At 48.0% G+C, this 24145-nt stretch overlaps 1 protein-coding gene across 5 annotated transcripts; it reads left to right on the top strand.

Annotated features, from left to right (window-relative positions):
* The first annotated feature begins 273 nt into the window (after positions 1–273).
* On the top strand, positions 274–13312 carry THNSL2 (threonine synthase like 2). Of its 5 annotated transcripts, none has more exons than XM_032243632.1 (9): positions 274–423; positions 2531–2765; positions 4273–4467; positions 4873–5025; positions 5854–6084; positions 9636–9784; positions 9901–10026; positions 12000–12151; positions 12575–13312. In XM_032243632.1, exons 2-9 carry the CDS (start codon positions 2543–2545, stop codon positions 12801–12803), a joined length of 1458 nt encoding a protein of 485 aa, XP_032099523.1. In that variant the 5' UTR covers positions 274–423; positions 2531–2542; the 3' UTR covers positions 12804–13312. The 5 variants fall into 5 exon arrangements, with proteins under 5 accessions (XP_032099523.1, XP_032099525.1, XP_032099521.1 ...); XM_032243630.1 differs by lacking the exon at positions 274–423 and adding an exon at positions 452–608; XM_032243631.1 differs by lacking the exon at positions 274–423 and adding an exon at positions 452–608 and having other exon boundaries at positions 12578–13304.
* Positions 13313–24145: the final 10833 nt, after the last annotated feature.

Below are 24145 nucleotides of genomic sequence, written 5' to 3' on the forward strand. Positions count from 1 at the left end.
TGGTCCAGCCCTGTGATGCTGCAGATGAGAAACTAGAATCCTAAAGGAACGCAGGGTTTTTCTTCCTCGCATCTTTCTGTCCATTTTCTAAGCTGAAACCTGAGGTTTTGTGCGACTCACAGCCCTGCAGTGAAGATTCAGAGGCTGAAGGTGAATAAAGCGTTTAGTAAAGAGCCTTAAAAAATAGGCCGCGGGAGGCGCACAAGGCTTCTCTCTCGTGATGCTTCCCTCCTGCCGCAGCGCTGCCCACGCCCTCTCCGCCGAACTCCGCCCCCGCCTCAACCCCAGGTTCTTCCAGCTGCGGAACTGAGAATCGCAGCCCCGGCCCCGACCGGAAGCCCCACGCCGCCGCCGAAGACGCGGACTCCGGTGCGCGCACGTCAGCCTCCCGGGTAGCCGAGTCGCGTCCCGCACGCTGCACGGGTAACGCCTGCCAGCTTCGCAGCGCCCGCCCCGGGGTCGTCGCGGGCGAGATTTCCGAGCTCCCGACGCTCTCGCGGCTCCGCTCAGCCCTGACTTCCGAAGGCCCGCGTCCGCCGCCCCCCCCACCCCGTTTCTGGAACCTTTAGTTCCGGCCCTCGGACTTAGGAGAACGTGGGAGGATGGTGGTGGGGTTTCCGATGCTTTACGTTTTCTGCTGGGTTTGGGCAGTCCTTGGGGAACCCCGAAACCGAAGTCCGCGGTGTATTCAGGGGCTGGGAGTGGAACCTCAGGCGCCTGCGAGGCCCCTGAGGGCTTGGGCTGCCCTCCTTGGAGGGATGACTGGTGCAGGCAGCCTCAGAGAGCCGGGGGCCGGCCTCCACCGCCGGGAGTGCCGTGAGCTGCTGGCGTCCGAGTCTCTGCCTTGCTCCATCCATTCTCACAAAGCCCCTCCACCTCCCTGAGGAGCTCCCTTCCATCCACCTTCCTGTCCCCAGCCTTCGGACTACTGTTTTCCGTATTATTTATTTACCCTGGTTATTGGTCACAGTTTCTCTGACCTTTTCCACTCTGGAATAGGTTCCAGAGGAGTCACTTACACGGGAAAATTATTAGAATATAAAATCCCAGAGGTCACGTAGTCCAGGTCCCCATCCCATGCTTGGAGCACTCATAGAGCAGCCTCACAACAGCGCTTGGTTTTTTTCCTCAACTTCACCACCACCTGCGGTTGCTGATTCCGCCTCTGGCTTACGTGGAACCCAATCATGTGTATGTCTCTGTAGCTCTGCTCTCTTGGCCTGGGAATGCTGCTCCTGGAGGCCATTGGACAGAACAGGGACAGTCCTGTTGTATGAAGGGCATGGGTCTGTGCTAATCAGGCCCGCTCCCTCCATGACCTGTGCAGAGCCCTGCGCCAGCCCCTCTGCCCACTGTTCCAGGACAGTTGTTCTACATCCTCCTTCCCAGTGCCCGAGGTGTTCCTTCCACCCAGGGAAGGACATTTCAAAAATATTTTCTTCTGCTGTACCTTATGGCCCTGCCTGCTCCTGCCCTCACTCCTGCCATGGTTTCTTTGGCAGCTCAGGCGTAGCATTTAAGTCTGGTCCTATGAAGGCTTTCTTTCTGTTACTCCAGGGTCTTGGGCAGTTTGCAATGGCTTTAACTCTTACTACAGAATTGCAGAAATTCCTCTCTTTGTGGAAGACACTGCTAGCCCCTGCCCCCCGCCCCCCGCCCCGTTCTGTTTTCTGTAACACTGTGCCTGCTTTGCTTGTCCACTGCAGTTAACTTTTGGAGTAACCCAGATTTCATCTCTTTGACATGGACTCACATACACGGTGACCTTGTGTCCTGGGTTGCCGGAGATAGTTCTGGCTTATACCGTTGTCCCAGCATAATCACATTCAAAAGATTCATGGTTTGTATGATCCAGCTTGTCTTTGTCTCTAAGTTAGATGCACTTAAATTTGTGATTAAGAGAGTGGCACGTGGCAGCCCATGTGAGTCTTGCACTGGCCCACAGATTTTAGAGCCACAGACTAAGAAACCAGAATTCCTCCAAGTCAGTGTTCATACCCTTCATGTAGGTAGAGGGCTTTGGGTGGCTTTGCCCCCAGAGTGTAGGGGTTTCCCTCCCATCCTGGCACAGAAAGTCCAAGCTAATACTGAGAAGTATGTCTAATCAAATTCATCCCCAGTTACTATGGGGCTTTGAAGCCAGTCCTCCTAAATTCACTGTCATGCTCCAGAGGAAGGTGGTGTTCAAGCCCAGCTCCTTGACATGGCACCTGCCTCCTGGAAAAGTGACTGACGTGGAAGTGTGACCGAAGTTAGGCCTGAGGTGTTCTGGGCTTCCCTAGGAACCAGAGAACTCAGTCCATGCAGGGCCAGTTAGTTTTAAAGAGACTGCATGTCAGCACTTCTAACTGTCCTAGCATTAGGCTAAGAGGTAGAACCCTGGTTATCCACTAGGATGACCAACCATCTTTGCCTGGGATTGAGGGGTTTCCTGGTATGTGGGTCTTGTGGAGCTGTGTGTGCTTTGGCTTTGCCTCGTGGGATGTGGGAGCTTTGAGACCAGGTGCCTCTGGGACTGTCCCCTCTGCAGGCTTCCAGGATCATGTGGTACGTTAGCACCAGGGGCATGGCCCCACGGGTCGACTTTGAGGGGGCCCTCTTCTCTGGCTATGCGTCCGACGGAGGCCTCTTTATGCCTGAGGAGCTCCCACAGTTGGACAGAGAGACCCTGTGTCAGTGGAGCACACTCTCCTATCCTGGCCTCGTGAAGGAGCTGTGCGCCCTCTTCATTGGCTCTGAGCTCATTCCAAAAGATGACTTAAATGGTGAGCACTCCCACCTCTACTTCCAGTTCCCCAGCCCCTGCCAGCTCAGTCTACAGAGTTGCAAATCCATCACCAAACCACTAAGAAGTCTATAATCACGTTTCTCAAACTTTGGGATTTTTTTCCTGACTCTAGAATCCCAGACCTGAAAATATTCTGAAAGATTTCATCCTTTCTCCAGCAAGATGAATGTTGAAATTACTTACAGGGAATTCTTTCTTTCCTTTTCTTTCTTTCTCTGCCTCTCCCTTTCTTTCTTCCTCTCTTTTCTCCTTCCTTCCTTCCTTCCCCCCTCCCCTTCCCCCTTCCTTCCTTCCTTCCTTCCTTCCTTCCTTCCTTCCTTCCTTCCTTCCCTCCTTCCCTCCTTTCTTCCTTCCTTCCTTCTTTCTTTTCTTTTCTTTTCTTTCTCTTTCTTTCTTTCTCTCTCTCTCTCTCTTTTTTTCTTTCTTTCCTCTCTTTTCCTTCTCTTTTTCTTTCTCTCTCTCCCTTTTTCTTTCTTTCTTTCTTCAAAAACCTCTTCAAGACTAGGGATTTTAGAATTATCTTTAGTGACTTGAATGTTGCGGTGTTTCTTTCCTGCACATAAAGCACCCAGACCCCCAAATTGCTATTTTGTTTTTTGAATGGTAATTCCAGAGGGGACTTCAAGACTGTCTGGGATCAGCTTGTCTTAAGCTGTAATGTGCCTATGGATTCCCCTGGGGATCTTCTTAAAAAGCAAATTCTGATTTAGTAGGTCTGGGGTAGGTGTGAGAATTCTGCATTTCTGTCAAATGTCCAGATAATACTAGACTACTGGTCCATGAACCACACTTTAAGTAGCAAGTACAAAATCCATAACATAGTGGTGGTGGTTTGGGGTTGGCAAGAGAAACGACCACTTAAAATGCAGTCCAGTGACCAGCAGTGATGGCATTGCTTGGGCATTTGTTGGAAATCCTAGACTCCCTCCTGCTGACTGAACCAGCCTGCATTTTAACAAGATCCCAGGGGCTTGGTTTGCCCGTGACAGTTTGAGAAGCTCTGCTCCAGGACTTCTACAGTTTGCTTTAGGGACGATTGTATATCAACCATCCAAAGGTTCTGGTGTCACAGGTGTGAGAGCTAGTAATGCAGCAAAGAAAAAGCTTCCTCTTTTTAGGAAGGAACATTAGATGGGATGTGACATTATTGTGTTATGTAGCTATTTAATTGATCCCTGATTGGAGTACTTGCTCACAAGACAGTTAAGCAATGAAGTATAAAAAGTGAAAAATAAAGTCTTCTAGTACCAGTTCTGGTCTCTGGAGAAATCACTATAAGGAATCTATGAACAGTTTGGTGTATGTTTTCCCAGACTTTTTTCTAGGTTTATACAATTGTATTCAAAAATGGTATCATTTAAGATGAAAATTTCTGGCCTTTTAACTTAGTAGCAGGAGTTGGAAACTTTATATTCAGAGACTGAGAGGGGACTTGAGAAAGAGACCAGGCCCCTCAGTGGCTCTCCAACCCCCCATCCTCACAGATCTGATTGACCGAGCCTTCAGCAGATTTCGTCACAGAGAGGTGGTCCATCTGTCCAGGTTGAGGAATGGGCTGAACGTGTTGGAGCTGTGGCATGGCGTCACATATGCATTTAAGGACCTGTCCCTGTCCTGCACAGCACAGTTCCTACAGTACTTCCTGGAGAAGAAGGAGAAGCATGTCACTGTGGTCGTAGGTATGTTTCGGGGCATGAATGCGGAATACCTGAGTGTGGGGCGTCCACCTATAGGATGTCATTCATTGAGCCACTTAGGGACTATGTTACCAGTTCTTCCAGAGCAGGGTTCCTAACCTTTTCTGGTGCCATGGACCCCTTTGCCAGACTGATGGAGGCTGTGGATCTTTCTCAGAGTAATGTTTGAAATGCCCAAAATGCTTAAGATGATGTCGTTCACAAGTTCACTGATACCCTGAATTTTATCTGTGGATCCATGGACCCTAGGTAGAGTGCTAGGTTCATATCCTCCAAGTATTTGAAGTAGATGTTGCTTTATTTGACAACAGTGCTTTGGGGACCATTTGTTTCCTCATTCATTCCCTTTGTTCTAAAGGGGGCAAGTTCTTCTTTCTTCCCATCCAGGAACGTCTGGGGACACAGGAAGTGCTGCCATTGAGAGTGTTCAAGGGGCAAAGAACGTGGACATTATCGTTCTGCTGCCCAAAGGTCACTGCACAAAGATTCAGGAGCTTCAGATGACAACAGTGCTGAAGGAGAACGTCCATGTGTTTGGAGGTGTGTGCTGAGGCAGAGTCTCTGGGGACAGTGCAGCCTTACCTTAATTGGGTCTGCGTTGGGAGATGGGCCGGTAAATTTCACCCCTCTCCCCTCCCAAATGTAGATCCAATGGAGAAATACTCAGGCATCAGATAAGAAATCAGTATTGGCTTGATTGCTTATTGAGCTAGATTGGGGGATATAACTTTTATTAGAAGGCAATTCACCCATAAATTTATCCGGTAATTCACTCATAAATTACACTGATGCACACACCCAGCTTCAGGGATGGGAAGTTCTGTCCATGTAAGCTTACCTGCCTTGCAGGAGCAGAGAGCAGAACCCCTACCATGTGATCTAAATGAGGGCAGAGGGCACAGGGGAATGGTGACAGTTTCCACCTTGGCCCCTGATAGAGGACTGTGGAGGAAAGGCTAGTTCTCTTACCATCTCACAATCAGGCACACAGTTCCTCCTCTGTGGAAGAGTGGGGGAAGTGGGCATGGAATACGAAGAGAAATTCTCCCAGTATCACAGAAGTTTGACATTTGTTATCTTATTTTAGATAATGGTAGAAACATTGGAACTGGTTCTGGCTGCCCTTTTTGTTCTGAGCTAGGGCAGATCTTTAGGAACACAGGAATCTGGGGCATGGTTTCTGTCCTTGAGGACCTTAACATTGAGTCTAGAAAGTGAGGCCAAGCTATGTGAAAGTAAAGAAACCAATGCTGTGCGAAGGTCCCAGGAGGTTGGGCTTAGCCTGGGAGGGCCTTGTCACAGGTGAGTGCTGACCTCCTGGGGATTCTACATGCTCCTGACAGCTGCCCTCTCTTCTCTCCCTGGCAGTGGAGGGAAACAGCGATGAGCTTGATGAGCCGATCAAGGCCGTGTTTGCTGATACGGTTTTTGCCAAGAAGCACAATCTGATGAGCCTGAATTCGATCAACTGGTCCCGGATACTGGTGCAGATGGCCCACCACTTCTTTGCATACTTCCAGTGTGCACCGTCCTTGGACACGCATCCCCTACCCCTGGTGGAGGTGGTTGTGCCAACAGGGGCTGCTGGTAACCTTGCAGGTAAGGAGCTCCCGGGGCACAAATGGGCTTTCCAGAAAAATGCCTGTGGCCCCAGTCCTTGTAGCTGCCCTTTGGCTGCAACTGTGAGGAGAAAGAAGGTGGAGTCCCAGTTCTGAAGGTGATGGGAAAGCCCACAGAAGAAGCTCCCAGAAGATGTCCCACCTCATTGCCTGGGGCAGCATCCTGGGCTCCTGCTACCATCAGAGGGTGATGGGTTAACCCCGAGTGCTCCTGCAGTCTGATCCAATGTGCTTGCTGGCTCAGCAGAGTGTGGAGAGGTAAGATCAAGGATCGGCTGTTGGTCTGGCTGGAAGTGCCCTCAATCAGAAATGTGGACTTTGCTCCCAACCCTGGTCAGCTACCCACTGTGAGGACAAGTGGCTTGACTGGCACATATGTTCTCACTCCTGGACACACTACCCTGACCCCATGTAAAGTGGAAAAAGTTCTGGACTTGGGGTTCTGGCCCAAGTTCTGTTCTTTACTAGCTGAGAGGCTGTGGAGCAGTCCTTTAGACCCAACCTCTGAGCTATAAAATGAGATTGTATCATCATATCTCCCAGGACTGCCTCGATGAGCAAATAAGATTCCTGTGTGCATGCAGACTTTGTAAGGGCAAAGTGCTGTACACCTATGTAGCATTAAAATCATTTCTCTAATAATCACTAATATTTATCAAGGACTTACTGTGCAACTGGCACTGTTCTAAGTGCTTTTCATGTATTAACTCATTTATCCTCCTGTGGAGAGGATGTTTTCCGTTTTGTAATGAGGAAACAAAGACACAAAGAAAGCAGTCATGCCCTGATTACAGAGTTGGGCAGCAGTGGAGCAAGGAGCGTGACCCAGGCAGTCTGGCTGCAGCGCTGACAAGGATAGGGGAATTACTGTTCCTGATAGTTCCAGCAATGGCATTGGTTCTGATGGGCACCAAGGATGGTCTAGCTGAGAGCACAGAAGCATCTTAGTGGTTAGGAAGCTTCCTGACCTCTACCACTAACGGGGATGGAGAGAACAGTGGGCTGGCAGGCAAGGAGGGATGGGCTTCTTTGCCACTGTGGGGTAAAGCCCACCATGCTCCCCATTCCTATCACCCTCCAATTAGTGATGCACCAAGTTGTGCAGCCAGTGGCCCTCTGCGGCCCAGAGCCTACCACAGTGCTTGATACAAAATAAACACGTGGCCAGCATTTGCTGAGGGTGTTTCTATCCATCTTTCCTCTGTCATGAACCAACTCTTTGGCTTTAAGGCCCTGGACATTCCTGAGCCTCCATTTCTCCTCTGTCAGGCAAGGATATCATGATGTTCTCATGAGGATCAGGTGAAGTAAGAATGAGAAAATTAAGGTCAGTAGTTCAAGACCAGCCTGGCCAACATGGTGAAACCCCATCTCTACTAAAAATACAAAAATTAGCCAGGCATGGTGGTGCATGCATGTAATCTCAGCTACTCAGGAGGTGGAGGCAGGAGAATTGCTTAACCAGGAGGTGGAGGTTGCAGTGAGCTGAAATTGCACCATTGCATTTTAGCCTGGGCAACAGAGACTCAGTCTCATTTAAAAAAAAAAAAAAAAAAAAAAAGAATGAGAAAGTGTTTTTCCAAGTTAAGAGTGATATTAGATGGTGTGGTTGTCCCTAACTCCTCTTAGCTACTCACCAGAGGTAAACTGCTCATGAAAGCACCATGTGTAAAACCTTACTAAATGATGTGACGTGTTTGGGCTCTACACCTCTCAGGGGGAGGAATTCCTTGCTTGTCCCGTGAAAACAAGACCTGCTGTTGGGATGGACTGAGGGTGCAGCTCTGGTCTCCCCTGGTGCCTGTGCAGGGAATGTAGTCTGAAGCTACTGACTCTAGGAAGCTGAGTCAAGGGAGGGTATGTGCTCTGGACGTGGGTGTATTTTGAATCCTGACTCTGACACTTCACAGCCTTCGGACAGCTCATTTTGACCTCTTGGAACTTTCATTTCCTCTTCCAAAAATTGGTGTTTTACAGTAGTCAGCCATCTATTAAATACTTTGGCACCTGGCAGGGGGCTGACTCATAGAACTGCCTCATGGTGTGGTGATGTGCTCCTAGTCATTCTCTGCTCTCTCGCTCGCTTGCTCTCTCTCTTCTCTCTCTCTCTCTGTGTGTATGTGTGTGTAACAGGTTTATTGCTAAATGATTCACATACCATTCACACATTTTAAATATATGATTCAGTGGTTTTTAGTATAATATATTCACAGAGTTGTGCGACTATCACCATAATCAATTTTGGAATGTTTACATCATGCTGAAAAGGAACGCTATACCCATTAGTAGTCACTCCTGACTTTTCCTTAGACCACCTCCTTCGCCAGCCCTCAGCAACCATGAGTCTACTTTGTTTCTATAGATTTTCCTATTCTAGACATTTTCTATAAGTGGAATCAGAGTATGTGGTCTTTTGTGCCTGGCTTCTTTCACCTAGTATGATGTTTTCAAGGTTCATCCATGTTGTATCATATATCAGTACTGTCGCTATTATGTGGATATACCATACAGTGGTATATTTTATTTATCAGTTTATCAGCTGATAGACATTTGGATTGTTTTAACAGCTCGGCGGTTATGAATAATACCATAGTGAACATTTGTGTATAAGTTTTCATGTGAACATATGTTTTTATTTCTTTTTGGTATGTAACTAGGAGTGTAATTTCTGGGTTATATGATAATTCTCTGTTTAATATGTTAAGGAACTGACAGACTTCAGTTTTCCGAAGTGGCTGCACCATTTTATGTCACCACCAGCAGTGTAGGAATTTTCCAGTTTCTCCACATCCTCACCAACACTTATTATCTGTCATCTTGATTCTAACCCTCCTAGAGGGTGTGAAGTGATGTCTAGTGATTTTTGTTTATATTTCTCTCATGACTAATGATGTTGAACATCTTTTCATGTGCTCATTGGCCATTTGTATGTCTTCTTTGAAGGAATACCTGTTCTTTTGTCCATTTTTTTTTTTTTTTTTTTTTTTTTTGAGACGGAGTTTTACTCTTGTTACCCAGGCTGGAGTGCAATGGCACGATCTTGGCTCACCGCAACCTCCGCCTCCCGGGTTCAGGCAATTCTCCTGCCTCAGCCTCCTGAGTAGCTGGATTACAGGCATGCGCCACGATGCCCAGCTGATTTTTTGTATTTTTAGTAGAGATGGGGTTTCACCATGTTGACCAGGATGGTCTCGATCTCTTGACCTCGTGATCCACCCGCCTCGGCCTCCCAAAGTGCTGGGATTACACAGGCTTGAGCCACCACGCCCAGCTTGTCCATTTTTAAATTGGGTTATTTGTATTTTTATTGTTGAGCTGCAACAGTTCTTTATATATTCTAGATACAAGTACATTATCAGATATATGAATTGCATTTTTTCCCATTCTGTGAGTTGCCTTTTTATTTTCTTGATCGTATCGTTTTTAAAGCACAAAAGCTTCAAAACGCAAAAGTTTCTTAATTTTGATGAAGCCCAATTTACTTTTTTATTTTCTTTCTAAAAAGCTGTTGTTCTCCTGTCTTGTCTTAAGCTGGGTACATTGCTCAGAAGATAGGCCTGCCCATCCGCCTGGTTGTGGCAGTGAACCGCAATGACATTGTCCACAGGACTGTCCAGCAGGGAGACTTCTCTCTGTCTGAGGCTGTTAAATCAACCTTGGCATCAGCTATGGACATTCAGGTAGGCCTGGGGGAGGTGTGCAGATCTGGCCCAGGTATTAGTTGAGGCTGGGTGGGGCTGGGTGGGGCTGGATGGGGCTGAGATCAGTGTGGGCCTGAAACTGACTTTCTGCCTAGGTACCCTATAACATGGAGAGGGTATTCTGGCTGCTCTCTGGCTCTGACAGCCAGGTGACAAGAGCGCTCATGGAGCAGTTTGAAAGGACTCAAAGTCTGAATCTGCCCAAGGAACTGCACAGCAAGGTCAGTCACTACCCACACACCACAGAGAAAGGAAAGAGTATAGCCACATTGCAGACCTGGGGTTTGGAAGTCTGGTCAGGGGAAGAGGACACCTGTTTCTTGAGGAAGGGAGGGAGGGAAAGAGGGAGGGGCGAACTCAACAGGAACAATGGTCTCTGTTCATACTGGATGGGCAAAATGGTTCCCAGTTGCCAAAATTATTAGAAATTAACACCCATAATAAGTAAAACTAAGCTAATATATCAAGCCATATATTATCAGGAAGTATGCAAAGTGCATCATGTATATTATTTGACTTAAATCTCATAACAACTCTATGAGGTTTACTATCCACATGTTATAGATGAAGGAACTGAGGCACAGAGTTTAGGAAACTGGCCCAGTGTCTCAGAGCTCACTTGGGATTCAGGCCATTTGACTCTAAACCATGTTCTCTGTTACCTCTCCTCATTCAATCAATTATTGCATGTAAAGTGGCAGTACAAGTGACTGGCTCAGAGCTCAAGAAACAGGTGTCCTCTGAGTGGCCATCCAGACTGTGCATACCTCCAGTGACCTGGCCCTCACTGCCTCACACCAGCTCTCACCATTACAAAAGTCTTTATGTTGAGCTGGAATCTGCTCCTAGCTTACACAGCCTGATTCTATATCCTAGTATTTCCTGTATTTAAAGAGAATCCTCATTTACCAAGTTAGTCTTCTCACTTCCTTTAGTGGTCCCTTGCATGATGTAATTTTGCGTGGTCATTATCCATCTTAAAGTGTTGTTTTCAAAGTTGGATACAGTTCTCCAGGCTGAGCCATACCAGTGCAGACTGGAGCAGAATTTTGGCCTTCTGGAATCTGTGCCTCTTTTGATGCACCCAAAGATCAATTTGTTTGGTTAATGGTTTGTTTTGACATTCACATTCCTTCTCATATAAATGAGGTTCTCCGTGAAGACAGACACCATACCCCCCCCCCACTCCTTCATTCTCTCTCTGGCTATACACATAGAAGACACTTTACTTGCTGGAATGGCATTCATCCATTCATGTTATATATCTACTGTGAGCCAGGAACTGTGCTAGGTGTGAGAAACACAAGTAAAATACATTCATTGCCTGCTGGGAACCCTAATTCACAGCAGGTAGCTAATATGAAAATCTATGATACCAGCTAGGTAAGGTGGCTCACGGCCTGTAACCCCAGAAATTTGGGAGGCCGATGCAAGCAGATCATTTGAGGTCGAGGGTTTGAGACCAGTCTGGCCAACATGGTGAAACCCTGTCTCTACCAAAAAAAAAAAAGAATTAACTGGGCATGGTGGTGCGTGGCTGTAAATCCCAGCTACTTGGGAGGCGGAGGCAGGAGAATCACTTGAACCTGGGAGGTGGAGGTTGCAGTGAGCCAAGATTGCATCACTGTACTCCAGCCTGGGCAACAGAGAGAGACTGTCTCAGAAAAAGAAAAGAAAAACAGCTGTGATCTTTATTGCAGTCAAGTATATGCAGGGTGCTTGATGTATTGTAAGCATGCAGTACATTTTCAGAAGATGATCAAATAAACCAAACACACTGACAAGGGAGTCCTCCTCTGTCTGAAGGAAGCAGAGAGGGCTTCCTGGAGGAAGTGCTTGGTGAGCTGAATAGGAACTGACAAGAAGGAGGTGTGCCAACAACCAAGCACCAGATATGTGGCTGCCCGAAGCCTTCTGGCTATGGCAGGTTGTTGAACAAATCTTTATTTGTTGACTAAGAGACAAATCCCAACTAAACGGATTGACATAAAACGCAAATGGATCCTAAAATTGAGTGAGTCAGCTCAAAACTGGGAGGCTGTATTTTATTGTGAGCTGCATCTGAGCCATTCTGTCTGAATGTTCCATTGGATCCTTGGGTTTTGTGTGGGTCTGTGGTGGACAGTGGGGTTTTGTCATCTTTCCCTGCTTCCCCCTACACTGAGTCTCATCCTTCTGACTTGGGACCCTTCAGCTTTCAGAGGCAATGACATCTGAGTCAGTGTCGGATGAAGCCATCACCCAGACCATGGGCCGCTGCTGGGACGAGAACCAGTACTTGTTGTGCCCCCACTCGGCGGTGGCCGTGAACTACCATTACCAGCAGATGGACAGGCAGCAGACCAGGTATAGGCTATGGGGGCCTGGGTCACTGGAGGACCATTTGAATTTCAGGGGCCCTCTTCTTCTCCAAGCAGCGGGAGAGACAGGAATGGGAACAAATGGCTGTAATGGAGTGTGATGGGTGCTGTGTGGAACTGGGCCCTGGAAACTGTGGGCCTAGAAGAGGGAGCATGACAGGTATCCCAAGGACAGCCATGGGCAGAGTTGGTGGCTGAGCTGGCCTCCAACCAGGAGGAGGAATTTGCCCAGGTAGCATTATTGTAGCAATAAGTTTGAGGTGCCAATCGTCTGTCTGTGTCTGTCTCCTCCATACCTCACACTATCCCTAAACTTCCCCTGTTCCTTCTTCTTCCTCCATCTTTTCCTTTCCCATCCGTCTATCTATTCTCTCACTGTCCTCCTGCTGCCACCTGCCCCCATCCCCAGCAGCACTCCCCGGTGCTGCCTGGCCCCTGCCTCTGCAGCCAAGTTCCCGGAAGCTGTCCTGGCTGCTGGCCTGACTCCTGAGACTCCTGTGGAGATTGTAGCCCTGGAGCACAAGGAGACACACTGCACCCCGATGCGGAGAGGTGACTCCTGGACGCTGATGCTTCGGGACACCATTGAGGACCTTAGCCGGCGGTGGAAGGGCCGTGTTCTGAACGCCTCCCAGTAGCCTGGCTGGAGGTGGCTTCCTTTCGGCTTCAGATCCCAGGGAGGTGCACCCTCTAAGCTGCCTTGTGCACCCTCCCCATTAAGCATAGGTTAGGAGGTTCCTGGGAGGCTGCTTAGCTGGGTCTGGAGCCAGCTGGCTTTGCTCTGTTCCCTGGCTTCTCTGTGCCCGGTCATCAGGGAGGCTGAGTGAGGGGGTGTGAACAGTTGCCAGAAGTACCCCCTCCCTCCCTGGCTCGAGCAGCAGTGTCACAGCTGTAGTGAAAGTTTCATGGCCTGCAAAAGAAGAGCCTTGGGCACAGGATTGACCATGGCTCCAGGGGTTTAGGACCCCAGACCTGTGAAGGTGGGGGTGGCTCACCGCCTGCATGCAGGCCTTATATGGTCTCTGAGCCTTAGTTGATTTGGCCCCCAAACCAAATCCAAAGCTTCTGGCCCGCCTTGTCAGAGGCTTCCACCCTGTTCACGTGTTGGGAATCCCTGGAATAAAATGTTTTTTCATTGTGATGGAGATGGCATGTCCTGTGGGGAGGTCCCTTCCTAGAAGAGCTGTAGGACTCGGGGCAGCCCTGGGGGCTGCTGAGTGGTGGGCTGAGGTGTGTGTGGCATCACTGTGCTGCCCTGCATTGGCCCAGGCTTGAGGGGCCAGCAGAGAAGGCATGAGCCTGTGGCCCTGGTGGTGGTGGCATCCATAGAGGCTGAGGTGGGGCTCACCCTCCAAAAATGGAGGCTTTGTGGGAAAGCATTGGCATCAATGTCAAGGTGCCCTGTTGCTCATACATCACTTGGAATTGAGCCTATTTGACTCAAGCTCCAATCCAATTCATCAGGTTTCAGTCATGTGTGGGTTGAGGAGAGTTTTAGACAAACACATGAACAGCAATACAAGCCCCATATCTTGGATGCTGGAGGCCCCTAAAAGGGCAGGGGAGGCAGGCATTAGATGGAGGGATTTTTTTTTGCCACTAGAGGACGCTGTTGCCACCACCCTGGGGGCTGCTGTGAAATGACCTAGTGGACATCTGTCCTCCAGAGCCCTCTTCCCCTGCCTGCCTCAAGATCTAAAGGCACTGCTCACCCAGGTGCAACCCCTGCAGGGCATTCCCCATCAGAACATCCCAGCCGCACATCTCCATGGGACTAAAGGGAAGGCCTGTGGCACCCTGTGCTGGAAGACTGGACTTTGGGTTACTGCAATCAGTACCCAGAGGGGAGGACAGGGATGCTGGACCCCAGGAGGACAGAAGGAGTGTTCTTAAAGGAGTGACAGTGACTCCTTACCAGCCAGGACACTTGGCAGTTTCTGAGACATTTTAACATCCACAGCAGCAGACACTGATGCAGCCCCTGGGGCCACTTACCCATTAGATATGATAGGCCCAATGCCTAGGGGCCACCATTCATTAAAGACCCATGAAAATGTCTGTAGTTCTTTTAAAACCAAAATAAAACAGTGAGTATAATCCAGCTGGGATTTTATTCATTTTTCTTCTAATACAGTTTTACCATAGAATTTTAAATATATTTTTTTATAGAGGAAGATACCCATGAAAGCAAAAGTGCCCAGTACCCACAAAAGTTACTGTGCAGCCCTGTTAATACCTACTGTGTGCCAGGTGGCATTTTACCAAAATTAGCTCATTTAATCCTGACAGCAACGTGTGAAGCAAGTGCTACTGTTTCCCCCATGTTGTGGGTAAGAACACAGGCTCTGAGAGATGAGGTAACTTACCGGTGTGGCAACACTGGGAACAGAGAGGCCAGGACTTGAACCCACACATCGGAGCCTCCAGTTAGATGTTTATTTCTCCTCATACACAGCCTCCTGTGTCAGCGGGCACAATCTTATGGGGCTTGCTCTGCTGCCTGCTTCCCTCCATCCTTCCCCAGGCCCTGGCCCTACTCCTGAGTCCTCCTGCCATCTTCCTTTCTTGGATTGGTCTGGGAGATGGCCGTGCTTCTCCAGGAGTCCTCCAGGGGCCGCTGCAGCCCTGCTTTCCTGGTTTCTGTAACTGGCACTGATGCCTGCTGTGGGCAGGCCCATGCAGGTGGCTCCTTTTTCTTTGCTCCTATATTCTGAGGACCTCTGGCCAGGACCAAGGTCACAAGGAAACCCCATCCACTGAATGGTTCTGGGACCTATCCAGCTCTGAGAGGCCACCATGCCAGTGAGGGAGGCCCAGAAGAAGGTCACACCAGGCACAGCGCACATCGACAGGAAACCTGAATTGAGGCTACACTGGTCACAGGGAGTCCTGGGGAAATGAGAAGAAGGACGAGAGTGAGATGAAGTCTGGAGAAGTGCCCACCCCTGTAACACACATACACACACATGCACACACACACATGAGATGAATTGTGTCACTTCCACTATATGTTGAACGTACAGTATCTCTGAATGTAACTGTATTTGGAGATAGGGTCTTTAAAAAAGTAGTTAATTAAAACGAAGTCCTTATGCTGGGCCCTCAACCAGTGGGACTGGCATCCCTTATTTTATAAGAGGAAATTAGGACATAGACCATAGACATGCATGCACAAAAGGAAAACCGTGTGAAGTCAGAGGAAGAAGGTGGCCATCTGCAAGCCAAGGAGAGAGGCCCCAGAACTAAAGCAACCCTGAGGGTGCCTTGATCTGAGACTTCCATCCTCTAGAACTGGGAGGAAATAAATTTCAGATGTCTAAGTCTCACCCAGTCCCAAGGAGACTCTCTCTCTGTCCGTCTGTCTGTCTGTCTCTCTCTCTCTCTATCTCTCTCCTACACACACACACACACACACACACACACACACACACACACACACACACAGTGGAAAAAACAAGGATCTTAGTACTAGATGAAGTAAGAATCAGGGTGGAGCCTTTCTTTTCTGCATCACCCACTTACTGGTAGTGATCACAACTAAGCCATTTAATCTCTGGGAGCCGTGGTTTCCTCATCTGCATTTAACGAAACAGATGATCCCTGACTTAGGACTTTGCAACTTTAGGATGGCGATAAAATCCTGTGATCATGAGGATAAATAGCCCATATTCCACAGTGTGCTGTGTTGACAGATGACTTTGCCCAACAGTAGGCTAATGTAAGTGTTCTGAGCACATTTAGGGTAGGCGAGGCCAAACGATGATGTTTCTGTAGGTTGAGGGTATTAAATGCATTTTCAACTTATGAAGGGTTTATTGGGATGTAACTATGTAAGTTGAGGAACATCTGTACTTACCTTGCTGGTTTGCTTTGAGGATTACATGAGATGAAATAATGTATTTCCAAGTGCTGGGTAAACTCTCAAATGCCATACAAATGGTTCTTACTATTAACACAATTATAGTTTGCACTGAACAATTTAGTACTTTTAAGCTATCTTGTGTTTTTTACTAATTGCTTTGTGAATTAGTCTTATCTTGCCTGTGATGTTGCCTCTTCCTTAAGGATAATGTTCTTCTGTGCCCGCCCCCGACCTCCACAGTGCTGACGCAGCTTTGGGTATAGGGTTAGAGACTGACCTGGCCCAGCCAATGTGCCCCACAACAGGATCTGTTAGGGTCACTGGGGACCATATGCCACAGATTAGTCAGTAGTGGCTCTGCTAGCCAGTTAACAAACTATGTTAATTTGCAGTGATGATGAGGATAGCACAATTCCTCTCTTGAGCACCAATGATGTGCTGAGACCCTTATAAAACACTTTCCAGACATTGATTCCCTTAATCCTTATGAGGAGTCTAGGAAGAAGTAGAGATGAGGGAATGCAGCTCAGAGAGGTAAGGTAACTTGTCCAAGGCCACACAGCCAGTGTGTGGTGGAGGAGGGATGTGTAGGCTGGTTATAGGATCTGTGAGCCTAACCACTCGGGTAGACTACCATACCATGAGGAGTGCTTTGGGTCTATTGCCTCCAAGTTTCCGTCAAATCAGTGTGTGGTGGTCTGAAGGCTAGTTGGGAAGGTAGAGGGTAGAGGAGAGGACCCATCATTAGGAGAAGGGCCAGATGCTCTGCGGAGGGGGCATGGAGCCAGAAGCTTTGGGAAGGACTTCCCTCTGACTTAGGGTTGCATGTGGAGCTGGGCTCCTCACTGTGAGGATGGCTGGGAGCAGTTGTCTGCTCAGAGGACGGTGTTATTGTAGGAAGAAAGTGAGAGTGGTTCTGGGAATTTCCAGCTGCTGGCAGGGAGGCCCAGCTGGGTGGGCCCTGCAGGAAGAGTGGGGGAGATGGAGCCTTTGCTGAGTTTTCTCAGCTGTGTCCTGAGAGAAACATGGGGTGAGCAATATAGCGAGAGCAGGGCCATCAGCCTGCTGAAAAGAGGACAGGGTCATCTCAGTGTTCAGAGCTTGCTGCCTTTGCCCAAAAGTTTTCCTTCTGAGATCTGCCCTTTCACATCCCACCCACCAGTCCTCCACTCCACAGCTGGGGGGCCTCCCAGGGACCAGGGGCTGGGCAGATGCTGAGGGCCAGCGTGGTTACTTCCTACTATGTCCTGGACAGTGATGGATACCAGGAGAGAGGTAAAAATGAAGAAAAGATGTGACTGGGATTGATGGAATTCCATGGCCATATCCAGGAGCTGCCCCATGGCTTGAGCAATGTGCTCCCCATTGCAGGCCCCAGGTGCCTCTTACCCTTCCACCCCTGTAGTGACCTTAGTGTTCCAGAGGCTGGTTTGGGGGTCTCCTCCCTGACTACTTACCCATTCCTCAAAGGCCACTGCGTTAAACCCAGGCTCTAGTCTCACACCTAGCCTTCACTGTGAATGTTCAACTGGAGCAGAACCAGTAGGAGGAGCTGCAGGCCCAGAAAGATGCCTGGGTCGGGGCTGGGGGAGTGTGGAGAACAGTGTGGGTCTTGAAGGGCTTGAAGTGCCCAGGGAGCCTTCTAGAGTCAGAACTGTTTTCTTCTCCTCAGTGGTGTGGTCATTGCAAAGATTTAACATAAACCAACACCCTGGAGAAGGCACAGGGCCTCCCGTTGCAGGCAGAAGTGTTTTTGAGGCTAGGGAGGGGGCTTCCTTCCCCTGAAAGGATGCTCAGGAGCTGAGTAAACCAAGGCCAAGCCCTGTAATAGACAAAGTTGAGAATGGAGGCAGGGCTTGGACCGTTCAGGCCAGGGTGAAATTGTGGGAACCTCCCCTTGATTTGGCCACCAGGGAGACCATGGCGGTGACCCTCTTGCCCTTTCCCTCATCTCATTCCTGGTGTGGATCATTGTTTTCCTCCCCCCATCCCTTATCCAAGGCTCCCCCAAACAGGGAGAGTGCTTGCTTGTAAAATTGGCTCAATTAAGGCCATGAGGGTTTAGGTGGGTCGAGGTGAGCTCTGTGCAACGGTCCTACAACTAAGGTCACCATGACCTGCCACCTGCCCAAAGGGCCAAACACACCCTCCAAATTCTCCAAGCCCAAGATAAGGGCAGCAATGATTTGTGTGGCCAGAAGAGGGCAGCAGAGCACACCCAAGGTCCTCCCTCCAAAGAGGACTGACCACTTCCCTTCCTGCCACCACCTCAACCCCAGCCCCACTCCCACACCCCATAGGCAGGCAAGTCTGACTTTGCTCTCTGGGAATTAGAGGCCCTGAAGGTTGTTGGTGGTGGTGGTGGGGTGGGGGGTTGTGGAGAGGAAATTTGGCCCTAAATAGATATATATTTTAAATTCATTGCTTTTCAAATTTTATATTGGGACATCCCTCCTTTAAAAAAAAAAATCACAGATACCTCTAATATTGTCTATAACTCTAATATAATACAGTTTTTGTTTTCGTAATAAAGCCACTTAGACATGTGCAAACATAAAATTACCCATAAATTCCTTGTACTGATAGCTCCCATACAAGGATAAACAGAAATGAACATTCAAATTAAATATGAACAAATCTACAAACAAAATTTTAAAAATTCAAAACAATCACATTCATAAATGCTATATCATGTGCTGCCCTCAGAACTCCAGTGCAGAGGGACTCTGGCACTTCATTCCTACAACGTGATTTTTGTTGTTTATTCCATGTATTTATCTCCCGTTTGTGGTGGAATAATTTTGCTCTTTCATCCTTTTCCTATTCCAACCACAGGGAAATAGCCCAAGCACAGCATCCAAAGCACATCCCATGTCACATGCTCTTCGCTTGGTGCCAGCTTGCCGTATATGTGCCCCTTCCATCTGCTTCTACTTACTGGCTTGTGACAGTTGAAATAGTATTTTTAAGGTGGCCAGACTGATAATCCAGAAAATGTCGTTTTTCAGGAAAAAAAAAAAAAAAATCAAGATGAAATCACCCCACCCCCCAACCCACCCCACAGGCCACACACTTGGTTGATAGAGAATCCTGAAACTGCAAGAATGCATGCCTGGAGCACCATATGAGAAACATCATCCCCCCGAACCCCAGCCCTTGCTTCTTACAGATGAGCAAACTGAGGCTCAGAGAGGTCACACCGATAATCAGGGCGGGGCAGCTGGAGAAGTCAAGGGCCTCTCACTTTGTACAGCAGTGCCTCCTGTCAACACCCTCAGGCAGCCCAAGACAGGCGGGGCTCTGGGAAAGGAGCCCTGGGGATGTTCAAAGTGATTGGCCATCCCAGTTTGGGGTTGACTTTTGTGCAGGTTTCAAGCACCCATCTTCCAAAGCTCAGAAAATGAAAAAAATTGCATAGAGACAGTCACTGCTGCAGATGGGAAGACTTTGTCTCAGATCTCCCTGGAAACCCTAAATCTCTTCTGGCCTCCAGGTTTGGTAAGAAGACCCAAACAAGGGCTCTGTGTGTGTTCTCATTTAGCAAATTTTTTTTTTTTTTTTTTTTTGAGATGGTGTCTCACTCTGTCACCCAGGCTGGAGTATAGTGGTGCAATTTTGGCTCACTCCGCCTCCCGAGTTCAAGCGATTCTCCTGCCTCAGCCTCCCAAGTAGCTGGAATCATAGGTGCACACCACCACGTCCAGCTAATTTTTATATTTTTAGTAGTGATGGAGTTTCTCCATGTTGGCCAGGTTCGTCTCCAGCTCCTGACCTATAACGAAAGGTTAACACTTCCTTCAAATATACATGTCGGTAGCAAACCAGTTAATCCTAGCAACACCTGTGTCTTTGTCAACAATAGAAACCACAGACCTTTTCACATGACATTACGGAGGTTGTGGCTGCCTTGAAATACCATTAACTCTTATCATCACTACTTTGATATATTATTAGACCTGACACCATATTGTGTTTTTAATTATCAATAAAGAGCATATGTTTCTATGTTCAAGTATTTTAAAATATTTTCATAACTGTCTTTCAGTATAATTGGTTTCCTTTCTTCTACCATGTATTTTTTTTTTTTTTATATACTTTTGAAAATATTCCAGACTGTCAAAGAAGTTCATGACACAAGAGAATACCCTTTGGGGGAAACACATCTGTAAAGAGTTACCTTTTTTTTTTTTTTTTTTTTGAGAGAGAGAGTGTCTCACTCTGTCACAAGGGCTGAAGTGCAGTGGCATGATCTCAGCTCACTGCAGCCTCAACCTCCCTGCTCAAGCGATCCTCTCACCTCAGCCTCCTGAGAAGCTGGGACTACAGGCACATGCCACCATGCCCAGCTAATCTTCATATTTTTCATAGAGATGGGTTTTTGCATGTTGCCCAGGCTTGTCTTGAACTCTTGAGCTTAAGCCATCCACCCATGCTGGCCTCCCAAAGTGCTGGGATTATAAGCATGAGCCATGATGCCCGGCTAAGAGTTACCATTTCTTGTATATCAGCTATAAATTGAGCACATCTGGGTTCTTTAGGTGTATTATCTCTAAATCTTGCAACAAAGAGGTGTACTTTTTTTTTTTTTTTTTTGAGACAGAGTCTCAGTTTGTTGCCCAGGCTGGAGTGCAGTGGCACAATCTGGGCTCACTGCAACCTCCGCCTCCTAGGTTCTCTTGATTCTCCTGTCTCAGCCTCCTGAGTAGCTGGGATTACAGGCACACACCACCATCCCCAGCTAGTTTTTGTATTTTTAGTAGAGACGAGGTTTCACCATGTTGGTCAGGCTGGTCTCGATTTCCTGACTCTGTGATCTGCCTGCCTCAGCCTCCCAAAGTGCTGGATTACAGGCATGAGCCACCGTGATCTGCCCGGCCTAGAGGTATACGTTATTATCCCCCTTTTATACAAGTGGAAACTGAGGCTCAGAGAGGTGCCTAATACCGCATATGTTACAAAACATAATAAACGTGTTACATATTATCATAGAAATATGGACAAAATGAAGCTAAATAAATGACTGTTTTCGTTCACTGCTATATCATCCATGCCTGGGGCTTCCTAGATGCTCAGCAGAGGTTTGTTGAATGACAGGATGAAAAGATATCTAGTAGCCCTACTAGACATGGGACGGGAAATCCTTCAAAGGAAAGGTGAGGGTCAGAATGAGCCCTGGGATTCTGGGAGGTGCCGAGCTGGTGTAAACCAATCATGATATCCCATCCTCTACGATAGTTTCAGAAATGGCCTGTTACCTGGTTCTGGCCCATGAGATGGGGAAAACTCATTGAGGACCATCTCTGCCTCTTGACATTGGGGTGAAACCTAGTGCAACTTGGAGCCCCTGCAGCCACCTTGTCCCCCATAAAGGTGACAGAGCAGAGGTGAGGGGGCAAGGGCCTTGGTGATGGTGAGAACCTCTGAGCTGAGCAGCCCCGCAGCTTCTCACCTCTGCACTTTTTGTCAGGGAGATAATGAGGCTAGTTATATTTGAGCCCATTTTAGTTGAGTTTTCCGTACTCTGCAGTTAAGTCATCCTAAGTGACAGATTGTGTGTGAAGAGGGGGGCAGGGTCATCCTGAGAATGGCATTTGTGGTGTGACATGACTACATTCTAAAGAGCTTGTGCTTTATCCCAATAGGTGATGGCTTAGGGTGGATGGTCTGAGGGACTGAATGATCAGAAAAAGGGGCCAAGGCTGGGCGTGGTGGCTCATGCCTGTAATCCCAGTACTTTGGGAAGCCAAGGTGGGTGGATCACCTGAGGTCAGGAGCTTGAGATGAGCCTGGCCAACATGGTGCAACACTGTCTCTACTAAAAATACAAAAATTAGCGCGCGCCTGCAATCCCAGCTACTTGGGAGGCTGAGGCAGGAGAATCACTTGAACCTCGGAGGCAGAGGTTGCAGTGAGCTGAGATCACGCCATTACATTCCAGCCTGGGTGACGAGTGAAACTACTCTGTCTCCAAAAAAACAGAAAGAAGGAGGAGGAGGAGAAGGAAGTGGAAGAAGAGGAGAAAGGAGAAGAAGGAGAAGGAAGAGGAAGAGGAAGAAAAAAAGAAGAGGGAGAAGGAGCAGGGGCCAAAATGGGGTGATTTATGATCTAGGACTTTGTAGGCAGTGTGGAGGAGGACAGTGCAAAGTGATAAGTAAATCGTTAAAAAGGTAAAATGGTGGTGCAAATATGGTAAATAAGCACATTGGGAATGCACCTTATTCTGCTCTCAGCTTGATGAAAAAGAGGAATGAAACAAGTAAGCATGTTTATGTTAGAGAATTATTGTAAAACTCAACTTCCAGGAAACACGTTTGAGTTGGTTGGTGCAGTCTCATAGACCTCACAGAGGACAGGCTGCTGAGGAGGAGGCTGGAATCGTGGCGTTGAGACACTGTCAGCACCAGCAGTGACATCAGCATCTTCAAAGAAAGCATCACAGTCTCTTCAGTGCCATTTCACTGCCAGGAATCTTCCCTTCTAGTCCTTACAATTTTTTGAAAACTGATCATTTTTCTGTGATTTAAGTGATTACCCTCAATGAACCGTCACACCTCATTTTCTCTACGCAGACGTTTTCCAGCGTATTGGTGTGAACTGGTCATCATGCGGTATGATAGATCTCTTGAACCTGTCCCTCTTTCTAATTGAAACCTCATTTTTTTCTAGATAAAAGAAAGCATGCTATGTTTTGGCATAGCTTTAGGTCAATGGTTCTAAGCACAGAGACCTGTCCTGGGGACAGAGGTGATGTTTATGTGGACAGAGGAGTAGCCTGGGAGTCAGGAGGCCTCCTGGCTCCTGCCCCTGCTGCTATCTGTTTGGATGCCCTCCAATACCTCATCACCTGTCTGCGCTGTAGGGACCTGTCTGCAAATCTTTGGGGCTGGGCTACTCACAGCCCCATGTCCTCTGCTTTTTTTCTCAGTCCCCATGCCCTTGGACTCTCACAACCCTTCGTTGGGCTGCATCTTTTCCTTGTGCTGGTCCTTCAGAGGGAGAGGATGGGATTCCTCAGAACAAAAAGTGCTGTTCTCCGTGTCTGTCAATAGACAGTTGAACATCCAGTATTTGGCAGCTTGGTAAACACAGAGATGCATCCTAAAGAAGGTAGTCCCTGGACAGAAGAGCTGTACACACACACGCACACACACGCACACCTTCACACACACAGCCTTACACATTCACACATGTATACTCATATGATGTGCACACAGACACACACAGAGACAGACACACGCACACACCAAAAGATGGACACAGACATGCACACCCAGATGCACACACACAGACATGTACACATACACACCCATACACATACACAGACACACACACAGAGACAGACACACAAAGACATGCACACACAGACGTGCACACATGCACACACACATACAGACGGACACACACATACACATACACACACGCATGAAGGAGTAGGAGCACTAGGTAATTTCCTTTGATGGTTCTGAGAACTCATTGATACAGTGTTGGGCACTTAGTGAAAACTTCCTAGCGGGAGTGAGTCAAATATGTTACTAAAGGGTGTTAGGTTTTGGCTAAGGGAGGTCTCCAGCTGTTATAGGCTGAAGAGTGTCTCTTCCCTCTCCAAAATTCATATGTTCAAGTTCTAACCCCAGTACTTCAGAATGTGACTGTGTTTGAAGATAGGGTCTATAATGAGATGACTGTAGTAAAACGAGGTCATTTGGATGTACCCTAATCCAACATGACCCATGTCCTTATAAAGAAGAAGTTTGGGCACAGACACATGTAGAGGAAAGGCCGGTGAAGACACAGGAAGAAGATGGCCACCAGCAAGCCAAGGAGAGAAGCCTGGACCAGATCCTTCCCTCATAACCCTCAGAAAGAACCATCCCTGCTGACACCAACACCTTGATCTTGAACTTCCAGTGTCCAGAACAGTGAGATGATAAATTCCTGTTGTTTAAGTGGCACAGCTGTGGTACTTTGTAATGGCAGTCAAATCCTAGTTGACTAAAACACCAGCCAAGAGGCAAAGCATGCAGAAAATCACTGAGAGAGGCCGGAATGTAGTAGAGATCAGCCTGTCTTGATGAGGGAAGGGAAAGGACGCAGCTCCTGTGTGCCGGGCAGGTGCAG

Source organism: Sapajus apella, unplaced genomic scaffold, assembly GCF_009761245.1.
Source record: "Sapajus apella isolate SASKATOON/1434 unplaced genomic scaffold, GSC_monkey_1.0 scaffold52, whole genome shotgun sequence".
NCBI classification, from domain to species: Eukaryota; Metazoa; Chordata; class Mammalia; order Primates; family Cebidae; genus Sapajus; species Sapajus apella.